The sequence below is a fragment of the Sparus aurata genome, chromosome 5, assembly GCF_900880675.1.
Source record: "Sparus aurata chromosome 5, fSpaAur1.1, whole genome shotgun sequence".
NCBI lineage: Eukaryota > Metazoa > Chordata > Actinopteri > Spariformes > Sparidae > Sparus > Sparus aurata.
In genome coordinates this window covers 31,417,057-31,432,644 of record NC_044191.1, presented here as the reverse complement: position 1 = coordinate 31,432,644, position 15,588 = coordinate 31,417,057, and the positions used below count along the sequence as shown (strand labels likewise).

Here is a 15,588-nt window from a genome sequence, read left to right as displayed (position 1 = left end):
GTGATAAAATATGACATAAATTGACATTTCTGCTTTAATTTGACTCTCAACTGTTGAGACTGTTTTTTCACTTTCTCATTTCACTGCCTATTGTATCTATTTATTTGCTGCTTTTACCTCTAGTTATGTATTTATCAATGTATGCATAAGATATAAAACATTCATTTCCACTTAACTTATTTATTTTTGCATTTTCCCTTTTGCATTTTCAGGCAAGGTCTTAATGTCGTCTCAAGAACCTCACCGATTCGCTTAATTTTTGTTTTGTTTTTTCATAATAGGTATTTCTTTGCATTAGCTTGTAAAAAAAGAAACACAGATGCAGCTTCTTTGTACATTTTGTTAGTAATATAACAGCAGATTTACCTCTAGTTCTAATCATAATGTCACATAAAAACATAGTAATGATATGGGAACATAGTGGCTCCTCTCTGTCCAGTTGTGTTTACACATTATTGAAGTAATAATGATGCAGCTTTCGTGAAGTTAATTAATTTCTTGTAATTTGGAGCATCATAAGTCGAAACCTTGCATTCATATGTTGCACCTAAATCTGTACTTTGCACCACCTTTATTTAATTTTCAGTTCTTTTAATTCTGCTATAATTTTTTCTAAGAAGGATGTATATTTATTGTACATTTATGTATCTTAAGCCCTGCTGTACTATATCTTAAATGTCTATTTATTTTACGATACACATTTATAAGTTATAAGCTTGTACTCCTACTGTCTGTTTGTCAGCCTCCCACAAAGTTTTGCAGTTACCTGTGTATCAAGCTCAGAAATCAAGCTAAAAAAAATCACAGTTTGTCCTCAGAGGGTTTTGCAATCTGGTGATGCATTTCTGATTGCGGAGCATGTTGACAAAGCTCTCTTACAGCTGCACAATGACAGCCTGAGGAGCTTCTTTTAAGACTGTGCAGGGACGGATTCGTAAGTGCAGAGCAGGTTCCGGAAGCACGAATGCGTTCGATGTTTCGAGGCTGAAAGGAGCCGTGTCACCAGATTTGAGTGAGCTCAGCAGTAGGGCTTTGTTTCCTTGCAGACCTCTTTGAAGATTTCAAACTCAGTGAGCACAAAACACAGGAATCTGCCTCTGTCACACTGTGAGACTCACGATGGAAACTTGAACAGGAAGTTCATCAGGATGACGCCAGGATGATATTAACGAGCGGCTTCATCTAATGTTCAACAAGATAAATATCCTGCACTAAAACTGCTGAAGGGAATGTATTTTGATGCCAGTTTACCTCCAGGAGGCCAGATCACCTCTACGCTGAGCCAAAGCACGGGATAAGGTGTTGCCATGGCAACACCTGAGGGTACCTCATCAGTCTACACGACCTCTTAAATGCCTGTGGCCTTTATGAAATGAATGAGTCAAAACCTCTGCATCCTAGTGTGTGTGTGTGTGTGTGTGTGTGTGTGTGTGTGTGTTAGGGGGGAAAGCTGTGCAGTACAGTAAGTGTAGTGAATCTGGTTGCCTGAAGCTACTGGTAGTACGCAGAAGTATATTTATTACTGCAGGATGTGTTGGAAGCTTACTGCACACATACTGTATCCTCACACGCTGGAAAATAACTCATAGCTCGTCTATATAAAGCACTGAAGCGTGATGTAACATCGACTGTAACATGCTGTAGGTCTAGTTCATGGTTGTTGCTTTTTCCTACATAATAAGGGGCTAGAACATGATACACTGAGGCATTTCTAGAGCTGATATGTCATAAAAAGTGACTCAATTTGGAGTATATGGTCCATAATTGCATAAGTGCAACATCGAGGAGCGTTGTAGACCTTTGGCCTGATTTCTATACAGAAGAGGTAAGTTGATATTACTCTGCACGATACTTCTAAAACCAGATTTCTTTGTCTTTTCTTCATCTTTTCAGTGGGCCTGTTCTTATGTGACTCAGCACTGCTGTATGTCTTTCTGCATCTGCATCTGCAATGAAACACACTGACAAAAACACAGGTGCTGTGCAGTATATAGGTCAGGTTTGTGTGTCGAGGTTTCCTTATCATGTCTATTCACATAATCATAATCGCCTTCAACTTGTGCAAAACGCTGCTGCCCGTCTTTTAACCAACACTAACAGACGTGTGCACATCACTCCTGTTCTTAACTCCCTTCACTGGCTTCCCGTCCTTTATAGAATTGATTTTAAACTTTTAATGTTTGTTTTTAAAGCTCTTAACGGCCTCCCCCCATCGTATTTATCTGAGCTTTTTAACTGTCCGTAATCCTGGTAGAGCTCTGAGGTCAACTAACCAACCATTGCTGGAAGTGCCCAGGTCAAAATATAAACACTGGGGTGACCGAGCATTTTCTGTTGCTGCTCCCAGGCTCTGGAATAAGCTCCCTGCAGAGATGCGTGTTATTTCTGACCTGGGCCTCTTCAAATCTAGGCTAAAAACCTATTTATTCAGGATGGCTTTTAATACCCAGTAGTGTGATGACATTTTTTATCTTATTTTATCTTATTTTATCTTTTTTGATTTTGCTGTATTTTATTGCTTTCACTGTTTTTATTGTTTTAATTGTTTTTTATTTATTCTTTTTACTTATTACCTGCTGTAAAGCACTTTGGTACACCGAAAGGATTGTTGTAAAGGGCTGTATAAATAAAGTACATTACATTACATTACACTGTTTCCGCTGTCTGATTTGTCTTCGCATTCACCAAAGACACTTAATCGTGTCTCGTGGAGTGTAACATTTGGGACGTGGACACAAAAATAGAAATACTCGTCCGCACTATACAATATGATAGAAACCAGAAACACTTCCTCTGCTTGTAAATGCTTACAATCGATTCAGAGGTATTCAAACCACCAGTTTTACACAGTGTTGCCACTACATTCACATTGTATTGATAAGTTTAGTTACTTTTTGAATATTTCAGACTGAATTTCTCACGTTTTGCCCTGAACATGGCAGAATAACATTAATTTTAGGATTCTTGTCCTAAATCTAGATCCCATGTTTCATTCTGTGCAGCCTCTCATTACAATCAACCCCTTCTCTGTCTCTGATTGGCTACATCCTGCCTGTTAAGTAATACATATAAGCAACTCTCACCAAAGCTTGAACAGAGGCGAGATGTCTCACTCTGTAGCTAAAACGTAGCGTTCAAGACACAGTTTGAAAAGGGACGCTGCATCAATGCACCGTATGAGGAAAAATAATGTGTTTTTTGTAAATCATAGCATGTAAACCTGTTCTACTAGGACCCCCAAATAAAAGCACGAACCTGAAAATGTGCATAATATGACCTCTTTAAACATTTGTGACGGTAAATCGAAGTTTGCATATCAAATCTATGGGATTAACTGAATGCTGATGGGGATCTCGCAGATAACCAATCAGCTGCCTCTCCACGCCTCCTTCTCTCTCATGTGGCAGAAATATTTGACGTGGCAAGAGATCCGGACGTGACATCGCCGCACATCATCTGTCCTCAGCTCCAGTTCACCTCACACACATCTGCAGGTAGCTGCAGGTCCGGGAGCAGAGCAGAACAGAGCCGAGCCGAGCTGAGCCGAGCCGAGCAGGGTCCTGGTCCACGGTCTGAACCAGCAGGAGGAATCATGTGGCTGGTCGTGTTGGCCGGTCTGCTTCACTGCGCCTCGACTTACGATGTGGATCTGAAGAAACTGGACGGGCTCGCAAAGGCGAGGGTGGAGGTAAAGTAACGCCGCGGTCTTCACGATTCAAGACGTGAATGTCGTCTGTATAGTATTCACAGTGAGAAACATGAGAGTCTGATGTGCGTAAATGTGCGATTGGATGCGTTTTATTCCTTACATTTCCGTCCCGGGCGCATGCGTGACTGCCTCTCCAAGGGGAGTCTCTGCGTTTACAGAGAGCACACAGTGACAGACGCAGACAGTGTTTGTTTGTAATGTATTTTATTAACAACAACCTTAAAAATGTCCAAATAAACATGTTTCTAGCCGTGTATAAACCGGCTGTGTGTCAGTGGAGGTCGGATTCCTGCACAAAAGTTTCTGTAACTCTATCTTTCTTTTATTGTGGGAAACCATCCCCTTCTCCCCCCAGGGTGGCACCAAATCCCCACCCTGCCAGCAACACAGAGGGGAAAAAAGCTTGTTATCTCCTGTTTGCTATCATTGTGTTAGTCACACCTGCTACTCAGTACCTGAGGCTCGTATTTCTGGGCTAGGCGTCCACCCCAGGGGCCTGAATCTGTTTTTGTACAAAGGGATCCAACACTGCAGTGACACCAGATCAGTTCTCAGCGAGGAACTTGCAGCAGAACGAGAACATGCAGACACAAATCAGTGGCCGAAATATGTAGATTAACTCATCCCGAGTCCAGGTGATGGATCCCAGAAGTGTGAGATCTGCTGGTTAACCATTCCTTGTATGTTCTCCTTGCAGACATGTGGTGGATGACAGCTGAACAGGCTCAGAGAGGTAAGTCACTCTCGGTTATGTAATCACAGGAACAAAAAAAAAAACAACAGACAACACACTGAGCGCCAGTAAATCCATGCAGAAGAGTGTCTGCTCTCTGAGGAACACTTCACATCGAGTGTTTCACAGAATCCCCCCCACAGATCTGCCGCTAATCCCGGTGCTAAGTGACAAACATTAATCCCCCACATCTGCCTGCAGGTCAAAGCCTTCGTGGTCCAGGACATCCCTCTTTAGTATCCTTTGACACACGGCTCTCACTCCTCCTTTAAACATGTCTGTGTATAAAGTTGCACACTGTTAAATGTTTCCAGCATTTTCTCCTCCGTGGCTCCTTGACCGTCCGCCACCTCAGCCACAACCTGGTGATGAAGCATATTCCTGGGGCCGACCCTGAGCTTGTCCTCCTGAACCACTATTACGAAGAGCTGGATGTAAGTCTTTGTTTTGCCTGCGAGGTTTTATATATTTGCATTTTTGCTTTGCATGGTGGGGGAGGTGAACATTTCAATTGCGATCGCTTAAAAGTCTTAAAGTGGCACCAACACACGCCGGAATCACTTAATTTCTCATGCATTTTTGTAGTGAACGTGCCGTTTGTGCAAAAAGAGTCAGGCAAGTTTAAATAAGGTGTTCGTAAATCATATCATCCCCCTGAAAAAAGGATAAATAAAAGGTGGGAAACCTTATTTACCTTTCCTTCTTTAGTTTGGTGTCCACACTATCTACTCATCTGATTTTTTTTTTTTTTTTTTTTGTGGGGATACAATATACAAGCCAAGCCTTTAATCCATGGATACAGGCTCCCCTCTGTGGCCCTGATCAATATATCCCAATCCTTAATAAAAGCATGCATCCTTCGTTTCTTATTTAACAGTAGATTAAAGCTCATATGTAGAACGTGATCAGGGATGTTGAACCTCACACATGCACTCCTATCCTTAAATCTCCTGGACTCTCATTTCCTGGAGGAGCCCAAATCATTTGGACTGGACATTCAACAGATTTTCTCTTGTCAGCTTCCTGTTTAAAAAGTACATTAGATGTCAGATTCTGCCCATGTATGGAAAGAGCAGGTCCTCGTCTGGAGCACTCGCAGCGAGCGAGTGGGCGTGATGATGACAGAGTGCAGCTGCTCTGTCGGCTGTGTACAGACTTGTCCTCACAGCAGACATTTTTGACTTGTCAAAGGCAGGAAGAGCACAGGTGTGAATAACCTGCGATGAGGGCAGCTCCATCCTGTTAAATGACCCAGTAAGCCGGGTCAGTCACTGAGCATGTTCAGGACCAGAGCCCTGGAATTAGCTCGACTTAGGAATGAGGAAAATCCACCTGTGTTTTTCCTGTTGTGACGTGTGAAAGTGTCTTGTTTTCCTGTTGATTTTGAGACTAAAATTGAACCCAAAATGCTGACGCTTCAGCACTCAGCCACTCTTTAATCAGCGCAACAGTTTCCAGCCGTGCTGACGTGAATGCACAAGGGTTTCCTCATGATCAATTAGCCTTTAACGTGATAAACTTGGATTAGCTAACACAGGAGTGATGGTTGCTGAAAGTGTAGACTCACCCTTAACAATCAGCCTTTTACAGCTTACAATAGTCATTTGCCACAATAATAACGTCTGGAGTCTGTAACTCTGATCAACGTAATGTTATTCTTATTAAATCATTCTTCCGTTTCAAACGCAAGGACATTTCTAAGTAATACGCCTTTGAGCAGGAGAGTAAGTTGTATTAATATCAGTGGAGAAACAGTCATTATAGGAGATGAGTCGTCTTCTTCCTGCAAGCTCTCGAGGCGCCCTCCCTCAATAAAACCAAAGTATTTCCAGTAGGTGAGAATGCGTCAGACGCAGACAAACTCCCGGTGTGTTAAAGGACAACTCCCAATAACGTCTGTGGCTGATATATATCTCTGGATATTAAACGTACGAATGAGTAGCCGTGGATGATGGAGATCAGTGTCGATGTGTTCATTTTTTAGAGGCCAGGGGTTTAGATTTGCTTTTGGGGAGCAGCTGAAAACCCTCATCTGACATTTCCTCATGAAAACTGTTGGATATTAAGTAACACACCCAGCAGACACATTAGCATTAATGAGGAGAGCCTCCAAATGTTAGATAATTACTCTCTTGAAGCCTCAACAGACTCCTGCCTGAACATTTGGCTTCATCGTCACTCAGTCTGTTGTATAAGGCTTTACAGCTAGCATACATGAGGTTATTTGACTAGTTGTTAATATCTAATATTGAGTATTGCCGTATTAATGTTTCATTTTATAATTTAAGGCCCATTTCCTTTTAAGCCCATCAGAGCGCCCTGACCGTCACACCACAGATCGTCATCATCCAGTGTTTGATTGTGAGAACATTTAGTTTCATGTCAAAACTTCTCCCACCCCTAGTTTTTGTTTTCTCAGCGTCACTATCATCTGTACGGAAGCCCTAAACGGCCATGCATTCATGTATTTTATTTCCTCCGTTTTCCCGAGATAACAAATTAATTTCCTCAGTTTTCCCTTCGGACACACCGTAAGAGCTTGTACCCTTTATCAGCCGGGTGCACAGTAAATCATTTCATCACGTTCAGCAAAAAAATCATGCAGGCACATCTAAAAACACGCACACACACGATTCACTGGAACACAGATGTTCTCCGTTCACAGCGAGACGCTAACCTGGCTTCAAAGAATACCAGCTAACTAAATGAAAACAAGATGTTCTTATTAACAATTCACATTAAAGGTCATTTACAGTCGTTGCACTAACTGACTGACTCATTCTCACAAACACACACACACAGCTTATTATATCGTTATCTCGGGAAAACAAAGTTTAGTTATCTCGAGAAAATTATCTCGTTATCTCGGGAAAACGGAGGAAATTATCTCGTTATCTCGGGAAAACGGAGGAAATAAAATGTATGAATGCATGGCCGTTTAGGGCTTCCGTACATCTGTCCAACAGACTGAAAATAAACCAAATCCATATTAACCCAGTTTAAAATGACTCCAAAACACATGCAGCTGCCCTGGGAATCTATCACTGTGAACAAAGTGCAGCTCATCGTGGAGCATCCACAGTAAATTCACTCTTGAAGTACTGTTGTGTCCTCCGCAGCGGATCGCCCTGTCCGACATGACCCGCTCTGAGATCAACGAGCTGCTGGAGAAGCTCGGCTTCTACAAGAAGGCTCAGGCCGAGGACGAGGTGCCGGAGGAGTTCCGCTTCTCTCCGGCTAGAGACAGCCCGTTTAAAGACGAGCCGGCGTACAAGTCCTCCTCTGCATCCCTCGTCACGGAGAACACCTCCTCAGAGCCCGAAGCGGAAGCCAAGCACACCGATCTATAACCCGTCTCGAAGTGGAGAAAAGTAGGAATCTCACTGTACCACTCTGCCCTGTAGCTGCTCCACGACCAGCTGGTTGTTGCAGATAACGACGGAAAGAAATTCCGTTTTAGAATAAAGCCAGCAGATCATGGATCAGCACATGGGCAAAACGAAATCATAGCATCAGCAAAAAGCCTTTTTAAGAGAGAGAAAGGTCATCAGTCTGATTTTGCACATGTTGTTCTCGGTGTTTTGTTCTTTATTTTTGCAGCAATAATAATCCAACAGGCCACGTTGTGAGTGCTTTTCTACTCCCCACACAAAGACTGGAAGTGTGTATGTTTTTTTTTGTTTTTTCTGTGGTCCATCATGTTTCAACCGTCTCATTTGAGTTCTCTCGTGTGTTTGTTTGCTTCCCACCTTCTGTGAAACTGAATGAAGCCTCAGGTTGAAAAGCGACCGGCCTTGAGGTTGATGCTTTATGTCCTGGTGGGTCGGACTGACACACACACACGAGCATTCAAGTGGAAGTGTTGTAAAAAATAATAAAATACTATATTAAAAAAATCTAATCTCTGGTCTCGTTCCTTTCTGTGTTGATTCATATTCTCATGTTTGCGTCCTTTTACTCCTAAATGTAGATTTTTGCACACTGCAGACTCGTGAAGATTATGAATTTAAGCACGTTTGACACTCTGGATGAATAATCTGCTGCGGGAAAAGTGTTTCATGAGACGACTCAGAGCAATAATCCCCCACAAAACGCGTTCATTTCTCAAATTGGTTTAATTTGAAGTCACATTTACCTGTGGTGCACAGAAACATGAAAGTATACCGTGTTTTAAGCTCTTATGTACATCACAAACTGCTTCGTGGAAGGTTTTCATTTTTCAGTTGGCAGCAAAGTTTCTCTAAAATCTACAAAAAAAAAAAACAGCTTTAAGAAATCTTTTTTCATCAAAATAAGCTCTGATCTTCTCAAAAGGAACCTTAAATTTTACAAGCTGAATAAAAATCTTCTTTTTTTAAAAATTTTCCTTAACCTCATATACCATAAAATGTTAACTCGGCAGCTACGTTCAGTCCTGCTTTCTTATAAACTCTAAAAACAGAAAGCCGGCTTTCATCAGGCCTGTTAACTTTGTCCTGAGAGTGACCCCCAATTTGTTTTACAAAACATCCCGGTAGCTTGAGCTTATGGACTCACTTTAAACTTTTCAAAGCATAATGTACACACTAACAAAAAATACAAAATAAAACGTATTTTAAAAAAACAAAACATCTACTCAAGCATAAATAAGGAGCCCTCTAAGAGAGCCGTGTGTGAGTGTGTTCGGCAGTATTTCTGTGACGTTTTGTACAGACTGCAAGCATTATTTGCTGTTAGAATAACATCATGAGGATACAGTAACACGGTGGCGGGGGGTACAAATGTTGAAAAGAGTCTGAAACATGTTCTCAGTAGCACTGGAGAGTTCAGAGAGGCGAGATTACGCCCGAGCTGAACTCTCGCATCCATTTGAACGAATGAAGAAACGACATCCCTGTGCTCATGTATTACATAGTAACTGATTACACCATTATGAGAATAACTTAATTCAAATACTTCAAGCAACCCAAGTTTGATAAAAAAAAAAAAAGATAAGTACCGAAATGAAAGCCGAATAACGCACCGTAAGGTCGGGTGTATTTTTCTTCTTCTTCAGCGATGGCAGGAAATTATAATAATCACAGAAGTGTGGCAGAGAAGATGTAAGTATAAATAACTTATAAGGGGAAATGCTATAAAAATATTCCTCGTTTCTCTGCGTAGTGACACAGCCACCGCATTTTAAATATCACCTGGTACAAAGCTGAGTTTGAGTACAAAGAGATGTAAAAATCTTAAAGCTTTAAAAAGGAAGTCTTATAAAAACTTTGGCGCTCTGTTGCTGGAGGAAGGCGGACTTTGTGTTTAACCATGCGTGTTCAGAGGAGAACTGAAGTAATGAATACACGTCACCACTGCCAACAAAGATAATAAGCAAACTGATACACACACACACGCACACACACACCGAACACATACACACAATCCTCAACATGTCCACCAGAGATGTGCGACTCCGTGTCCCAGCCTGTAACGTGTGGAGGTGGTCACCAGGTGAAGATGGAGCCGGGGGACGGGTCAGAACTGGTAACGCTTCACTGAGCACAGGTCAGAGGTCACAGGGCCGACCCATGGACATCTCGTATCTGCGCAGGTGGTTTACCAGAGACTGTACGTAGGTGAAGACGCACTTGGAGTCGGGCTTGTTGCCCATGATCATCATGTCCTCCACCTCCAGCAGAGGCATGCAGTTGGCGTAGGTCCTGAGGAAGAGGCATACAAACAGACAGCGCGTATGAGAAAACACACAGAACGGGAGAGGACCAGGGACGGAGCGGATTCATATTCAATCATCCACCAGCTGCTTTCTATAGACCATAAAGGGTAACTCCACCAATTTTACACGTTAAAGTGTGTTTACAGGTCTTAGTTAGCACAACTGTATTTGTGGAAAAAGTAGCAGCACGGAATTTGTTTCTAAACTGTCCATAATGACGTGGAAAACTGACATTTTTAAATTTTAAAGCTGCCTATGGTGTTTTAGGAGCTCATGTCTGTGCTGTGCAGAGAGTGACCACATGGTGGCATCACCTCCACATACTGTAAACACTGACTCGTCCTACACAGACAAAGATTAGAGTATCAGCAACAGCACACAAGCGTCATCGCTCACATGAGAGATTAAATGTCAGCAACATGAAATCTGTTTTGTTATTTAAGCAACTGTAGACACGGAGCATTCAGCACTTTGCTGTCAGGGTGTCGTCTTTAAAAGGCTTTACAGGCCGAGTGCATAAACAGTCACACTTGATAAAAAGTCAGCGGACAACACGTCCGTTCCGTTCTCTGCTTTGTTTCTTAAGTCCTCAGTTTGAAACATTGTGATGCAGCGGTTCCTTTTAAAGTGTTGAGCTGCAGATGGTCCTGGCTCTCTGCCTGGGTCATAGTTTGGCTATGCAGAAAATTGGACACATGGATACACGCATGCACGCACACACACACACACACACACACACACACACACATACATACACACACACGCACACCATGTTTGGTGCTTTGGATCTCAGTAGCTTCAGATTAACATGAAGGATCAAATATCCCAAAAAGCAGCCACGAAAGGAGTTTTCCCAACCACCGTGTCTGATAAAAAGTAAATCCTATCAGCTGCTTAAGACATGCAGTTACACTCACTCACACACACACACACACCCTCCATTCCATTAAGTCTGTCAGAACCAAAGTGAGGTCCCATCGTAGGTTCAACCCCTCCCTCTCTCACCATGGGTTCAGATTTAGGTGGGGTGCGACTCTAGGAGGAGTTTTTGGTTTTAACCAGGCCCTTCGTCACCAGACCCCTGTAGAACTCCTGCAGGTACGTATACACACACTTCCAATCCGGCTCGCGCATCTTCACCATGTCGTCCACATCCAGAAGCTGAGGACAGTCCACTAGTTTCCTGTTTCCCGCAATCGGCAGGGGGGGAGGAGAGAGATGGGGGGGGAGGACGAGGAGAGGAAGGAGAGGCGAAGGAACAAAGACGAGGACCGTGTTGAAGTACAGATAAGAAGGAGAGAGGAGGAACAGGACAGAGACAGAGGACAAAGTGTGGGAAAGAGAGGAAGGAAGGGAGGAAGAAAAACAAAAAGAGAACAGCAGTGAGCAGCCAAACGAAAAAGATTGAAGGTGAGAAGACAGAGGGGGAGAGAAAGAACACAAAAAGAAACAATAACATTACATTCTCTGTGATCACAAACATATCCATGAGTCGACATGCTTCATGAACATCATGATACGTACAGCGTGTGGCAAACACACACACACATAAACACACATGGGACAAAACAAAATGTCGAATGAGCGCCGGGCGATGCTCATTCGGCCTTTTTGTTTGTTTGTTGCTTTTTTTCCCTGTGCGCCGAGACGAGAGAGTTTGGACCGTTTCAATACGGCTACCTCGAGACAGGGGAAAAAAAACAACAAGGATTCTGCAAGAAAAACAACACAGTACAACAATATGGTGACTCTAACAAAAAAAAAAAAACAACACATTTGTGCAGTGGACGGCGTGTGTGTGAGTGTGTGTGTTGGGATTCGTAGATGCTGCGAAGGGTCGGGAGGTGCCTGAGGAGAAGTGAGTGACGGTGCAACACAAAAAGGTGGAAAAGACAGGGGGCTGTGGTTGGGTGACAATCCGGTGTTGAGAGGAGATGATTAATTAAAAACATCAGCATTGGACATTATCCTACTGGGAGCATGTGAACACACACACACACACACACACACACACAGGTGGGTGGAGAGCATCACAAGTGTGAACGGTGTGATGCAAGTGGGACGAGAAAGAGAGAGAAGGAAGTAAGAGAGGAGGGAGATCAGGAGGGATATTATTGGAGCTTGTCCGTTTGTTTTTAACCTGGTGGTTGTTTGGGGAGGGTTTTTTTTGCTCGCGGGTCTCTGGTTTAGAGCAGACGGAGGGAGTCACAGCAGTTAGAGAGTGGAGATTTAGAGGCGGAGTAATGAGAGTAGCGGCAGTTACGGAGGACCGTTCAGCCGCAAGGAGGTGGGATACACCTGGGAGAGACAGGGATAGTTAACACCGGGACATCAGTCGAGCAGCTTCCACATGTTTCGCGGTCCGTCTCCGCGCTTCAGACTCAAGAGTGATGCTGGATAAAAGCGGGGAGTGGGTTTATACAAAGGATTGAGAGAAAGGGAAGGAAAGGTTTGAGCTGGGAGCAGCACAGAAAAAACGTGTGCTGCTGAATTTGTGACTGCCTTGGATGGAAGAAAATGTCTACATCTTTAGACTCCGGAGGAAAGCTCAGCCTGCGGTAGCTTCTTCCGCTGGTTTCCTAGCTCGGAAAAAAAAAAGGTTCACTGCAGTCGACGTTCTCCAGCAAAAGTCACTCTTGCAGTCCAAACTTAACGACAATGAGCACTGCTGTGGTTAGTGGACATGTTACTGGGACAAACTGGGTGTTTTTCGTGTGCATACTCACTCGGCATTGCTGAAGGCCACCTCAAAGTTTTGCCTGCGGTTGCTGGGGCTCAGGGAGTCGTAGTCAAACGCTTCAGGGAAGAAATTATGCACCAGGGCGCAAAATGCCATGCCGTTACTCCAGCTGGATGAAAAATTCTGAATGTCCACATGCTGATGGGAAAAAGACAAACAGAGTAAATACAGAGGCAGTGGTAGATGGATGATGGAAACATTCCCGGAGCAGGGGAATATAATCAGCTGCAGCCTCAGCGGCTGAGATTAAAGACGAGCACTAAGCACACAGTGGGTTACCTCATATGAGCGGGTCTTGGCGCGGCACCAGTCGAGCAGCATCTGCTTGATGGAGTTTGCGTTGGGTACACCAAAGCTGGTGGAACGCTGGACCTTGTTTACCTTGGCGACCGCCTGGTTTCCAGGGCTGAAGGAAAAGTCAGGGTATTTGTTAATATTTACACGCTCTGACCTGTTCCTCTTCTTTCTTTGGTAGTGATACGTCTCTGTTTATCCTTACCCGCCTCCCTCCTTCTCCAGCTTCTCTATCATGGCCTTGCGGGCCTGCATGGCGGAGGTCTTCGGCAGGGTCTGAGCCCTCATCAGCTCCTTGCGTCGCTCCGCCTGCCTCCGCTCCACGGCAGCCAGCCCGCCGCCGCCGCCACTGCGAGAAGACGAGTCGTCCTCGCGATCGAACACGCTGGAGGCGCGGACACGCAGAGCCGAATTAGCCAGGGATTTAACACTTTGCGTCGCCACCGTGCTGATGTTTCTTTACTCACCTGCCCACTTTCTTGCTGGTGTTGGAGGAGGAGGATGACGAGGAAGAGGAGAAGCTGTACGATTTTGACTGCACTGTCCCTCCTGAGATAATAAACAGACACAAAGACATATGAACGCCAGTGGTCTCGACACTGTAATCAGAACCAGAGAGGGAAATGAAGTGATGACTCACTGTCTGTTTTCTGCATATAACTGGCCTCGACGACAGTGCTGCGTGATGATCTGCTCCCGTCATCTAAACACACAAATAAACACTTTATTAAATGATTTATATATTAGGACATTTCATTTATTTTCCATCCGCTTATACTGTTTGCTGTTCATTAACATTCGGTCTGTCCTTTTTTCCTCCCAGGATGCTTTTTGTGTTTTTGCAGTTGTAAAGTAAGAAGTCTCCGTAAATAAAGACTTGAGTGATTAAATTCAGGTTCAAGAAAGGTTTACAGAAAGTTCACGATTGCAAAAAGTACCAGACTGGGCGAAGCGGTCCGTCTTGGTGACCTGGCTGAGGCTGGAGCCATCGGCCGACTTCTCCACCTTCCTCATCACCACCTCTCCTGATCCGACCCCCGGGCGACCCTTCTGTGCTCGCTCATCCCTCTGCTGCCGGAGCTCCTGCAGACGGGTCTCGCGCTCCTTTTCTCTTTGGTCTGGGGTGGAGAGAAGGAGGAGAAGGAGGAAGAGGAGAGGAGATGGAGAAAGTGGAGAGATGATGTCAGTGGAAAAAGAGGAGGAGGAGGAGGAGAAGGACAAGAGGTCCTAAACAAACTGCCAGCACCTCATCTGACTGCCACAAAGACGGATTAAAACAGGGCTTCCAAATTTGAGGCGATACATTTCAGCGTTCTTTCCACAGTACCGTAGAATTCCTCTGAACACACACACACACACACACACACACCCGCAGGTGGGAGGCTCACCGCCAGGCCAGAGCCGTCAAGTAACACACACTGCACAAACATCGCAGATCAAAGTGAGCAAACACACTCTGATCATCCCCTGTGGAAGACCGTGCCAAGTGCAGCAATGTCCAGAATACTGATACCTTAACACATGCACAGCTCGTATCCGGGTGTGTACATATATTTAAACATACTGCGCAGCATTAATCTTAGACATCTATTCTTAAACTCACTATTTCGTTCTGTCTGATATTTGTGGATATCTGTGTCCGCAAGGGCACTCTCGGTCCCTTTGCATGCTCACTGCCACTGAACTTTCACAGATTTTTTTTCAGGGAATCCAATTAAAAAAGGGTTAAACTGTCGGCTCGCTGCAACACGACGCCTGGTGAAACTGCAAAACAGCATGGACTACATTTGTTCTGGGTGACTGTGAAACACTCGACAGCAGGATTCATGCACATCAACAACACTGTCAACGTGTCCTTCATCATCCCACGCGAGGATAAACTGTTGTAGTGTAGTCTGTCGATGACAGGATGGTGCACACCAAAACACAAACGCAGGCAAGTTTCAACTGTTAATGCACACTGCACACCAACCTGTCCTACCTATTTCCTCCTGAGTACATCCCAGCATGACCTCTGAGGGCAGAGTGGACAGAGATGATGTGGAAATTGCAAGTTTATTTAAACATTTGTAAAGAATAGCCTGAGAAAATACTGATAATTAGGAGAAACAGGAGCACAGCACGATTTCAAAAGAGTTGTGACACTGGGACGAGTGTGATAACCTGCCAATTCATTTTGAGGTGTATTTAATTGAAAACAGCAGAGAGACAAAATATTTTTATTGATTTCAAAAGACTGGGAAAGTTGTTTGAAACATTCAGCAGGTTAATAAGTAACCGATAATATGACTGGGTATGAATGCGGCGTCCCTGAAAGGCTTTTACAGTGTCCCAACTTTTTCGGAAACAGGGCCGTGCATTAAGAATCATCAGGCTTGATTATAATGATGTGTGTTTAAAGACAGGAAGAGCGCAAT

At 44.0% G+C, this 15,588-nt stretch overlaps 2 protein-coding genes across 6 annotated transcripts in view; one reads left to right on the top strand and one right to left on the bottom strand.

The window, feature by feature from the left end:
- Positions 1–3,395: 3,395 nt before the first annotated feature.
- selenom (selenoprotein M) lies at positions 3,396–8,338 on the top strand. The gene is made up of 5 exons (XM_030417066.1): positions 3,396–3,688; positions 4,407–4,442; positions 4,644–4,678; positions 4,798–4,876; positions 7,562–8,338. Exons 1-5 carry the CDS (start codon positions 3,593–3,595, stop codon positions 7,790–7,792), a joined length of 477 nt encoding a protein of 158 aa, XP_030272926.1. The 5' UTR covers positions 3,396–3,592; the 3' UTR covers positions 7,793–8,338.
- A 200-nt stretch (positions 8,339–8,538) lies between these two features.
- smtnb (smoothelin b) overlaps positions 8,539–15,588 on the bottom strand; it is a 48,880-nt gene continuing 41,830 nt past the window's right edge. For 2 of the 5 annotated variants that reach the window (XM_030417061.1, XM_030417065.1), the window contains 8 exons: positions 15,153–15,185; positions 14,110–14,289; positions 13,812–13,874; positions 13,639–13,720; positions 13,377–13,556; positions 13,157–13,283; positions 12,864–13,015; positions 8,539–10,123 (listed from right to left, as the gene is read on the bottom strand). In XM_030417061.1, coding sequence (XP_030272921.1) covers positions 9,970–10,123; positions 12,864–13,015; positions 13,157–13,283; positions 13,377–13,556; positions 13,639–13,720; positions 13,812–13,874; positions 14,110–14,289; positions 15,153–15,185 — 971 coding nt within the window. In that variant the 3' untranslated portion in view covers positions 8,539–9,969. Of the gene's footprint in view, positions 10,124–11,142; positions 11,321–12,863; positions 13,016–13,156; positions 13,284–13,376; positions 13,557–13,638; positions 13,721–13,811; positions 13,875–14,109; positions 14,290–15,152; positions 15,186–15,588 lie in introns of all 5 variants that reach the window. The other 3 variants (XM_030417062.1, XM_030417064.1, XM_030417063.1) reach the window with 3 other exon arrangements.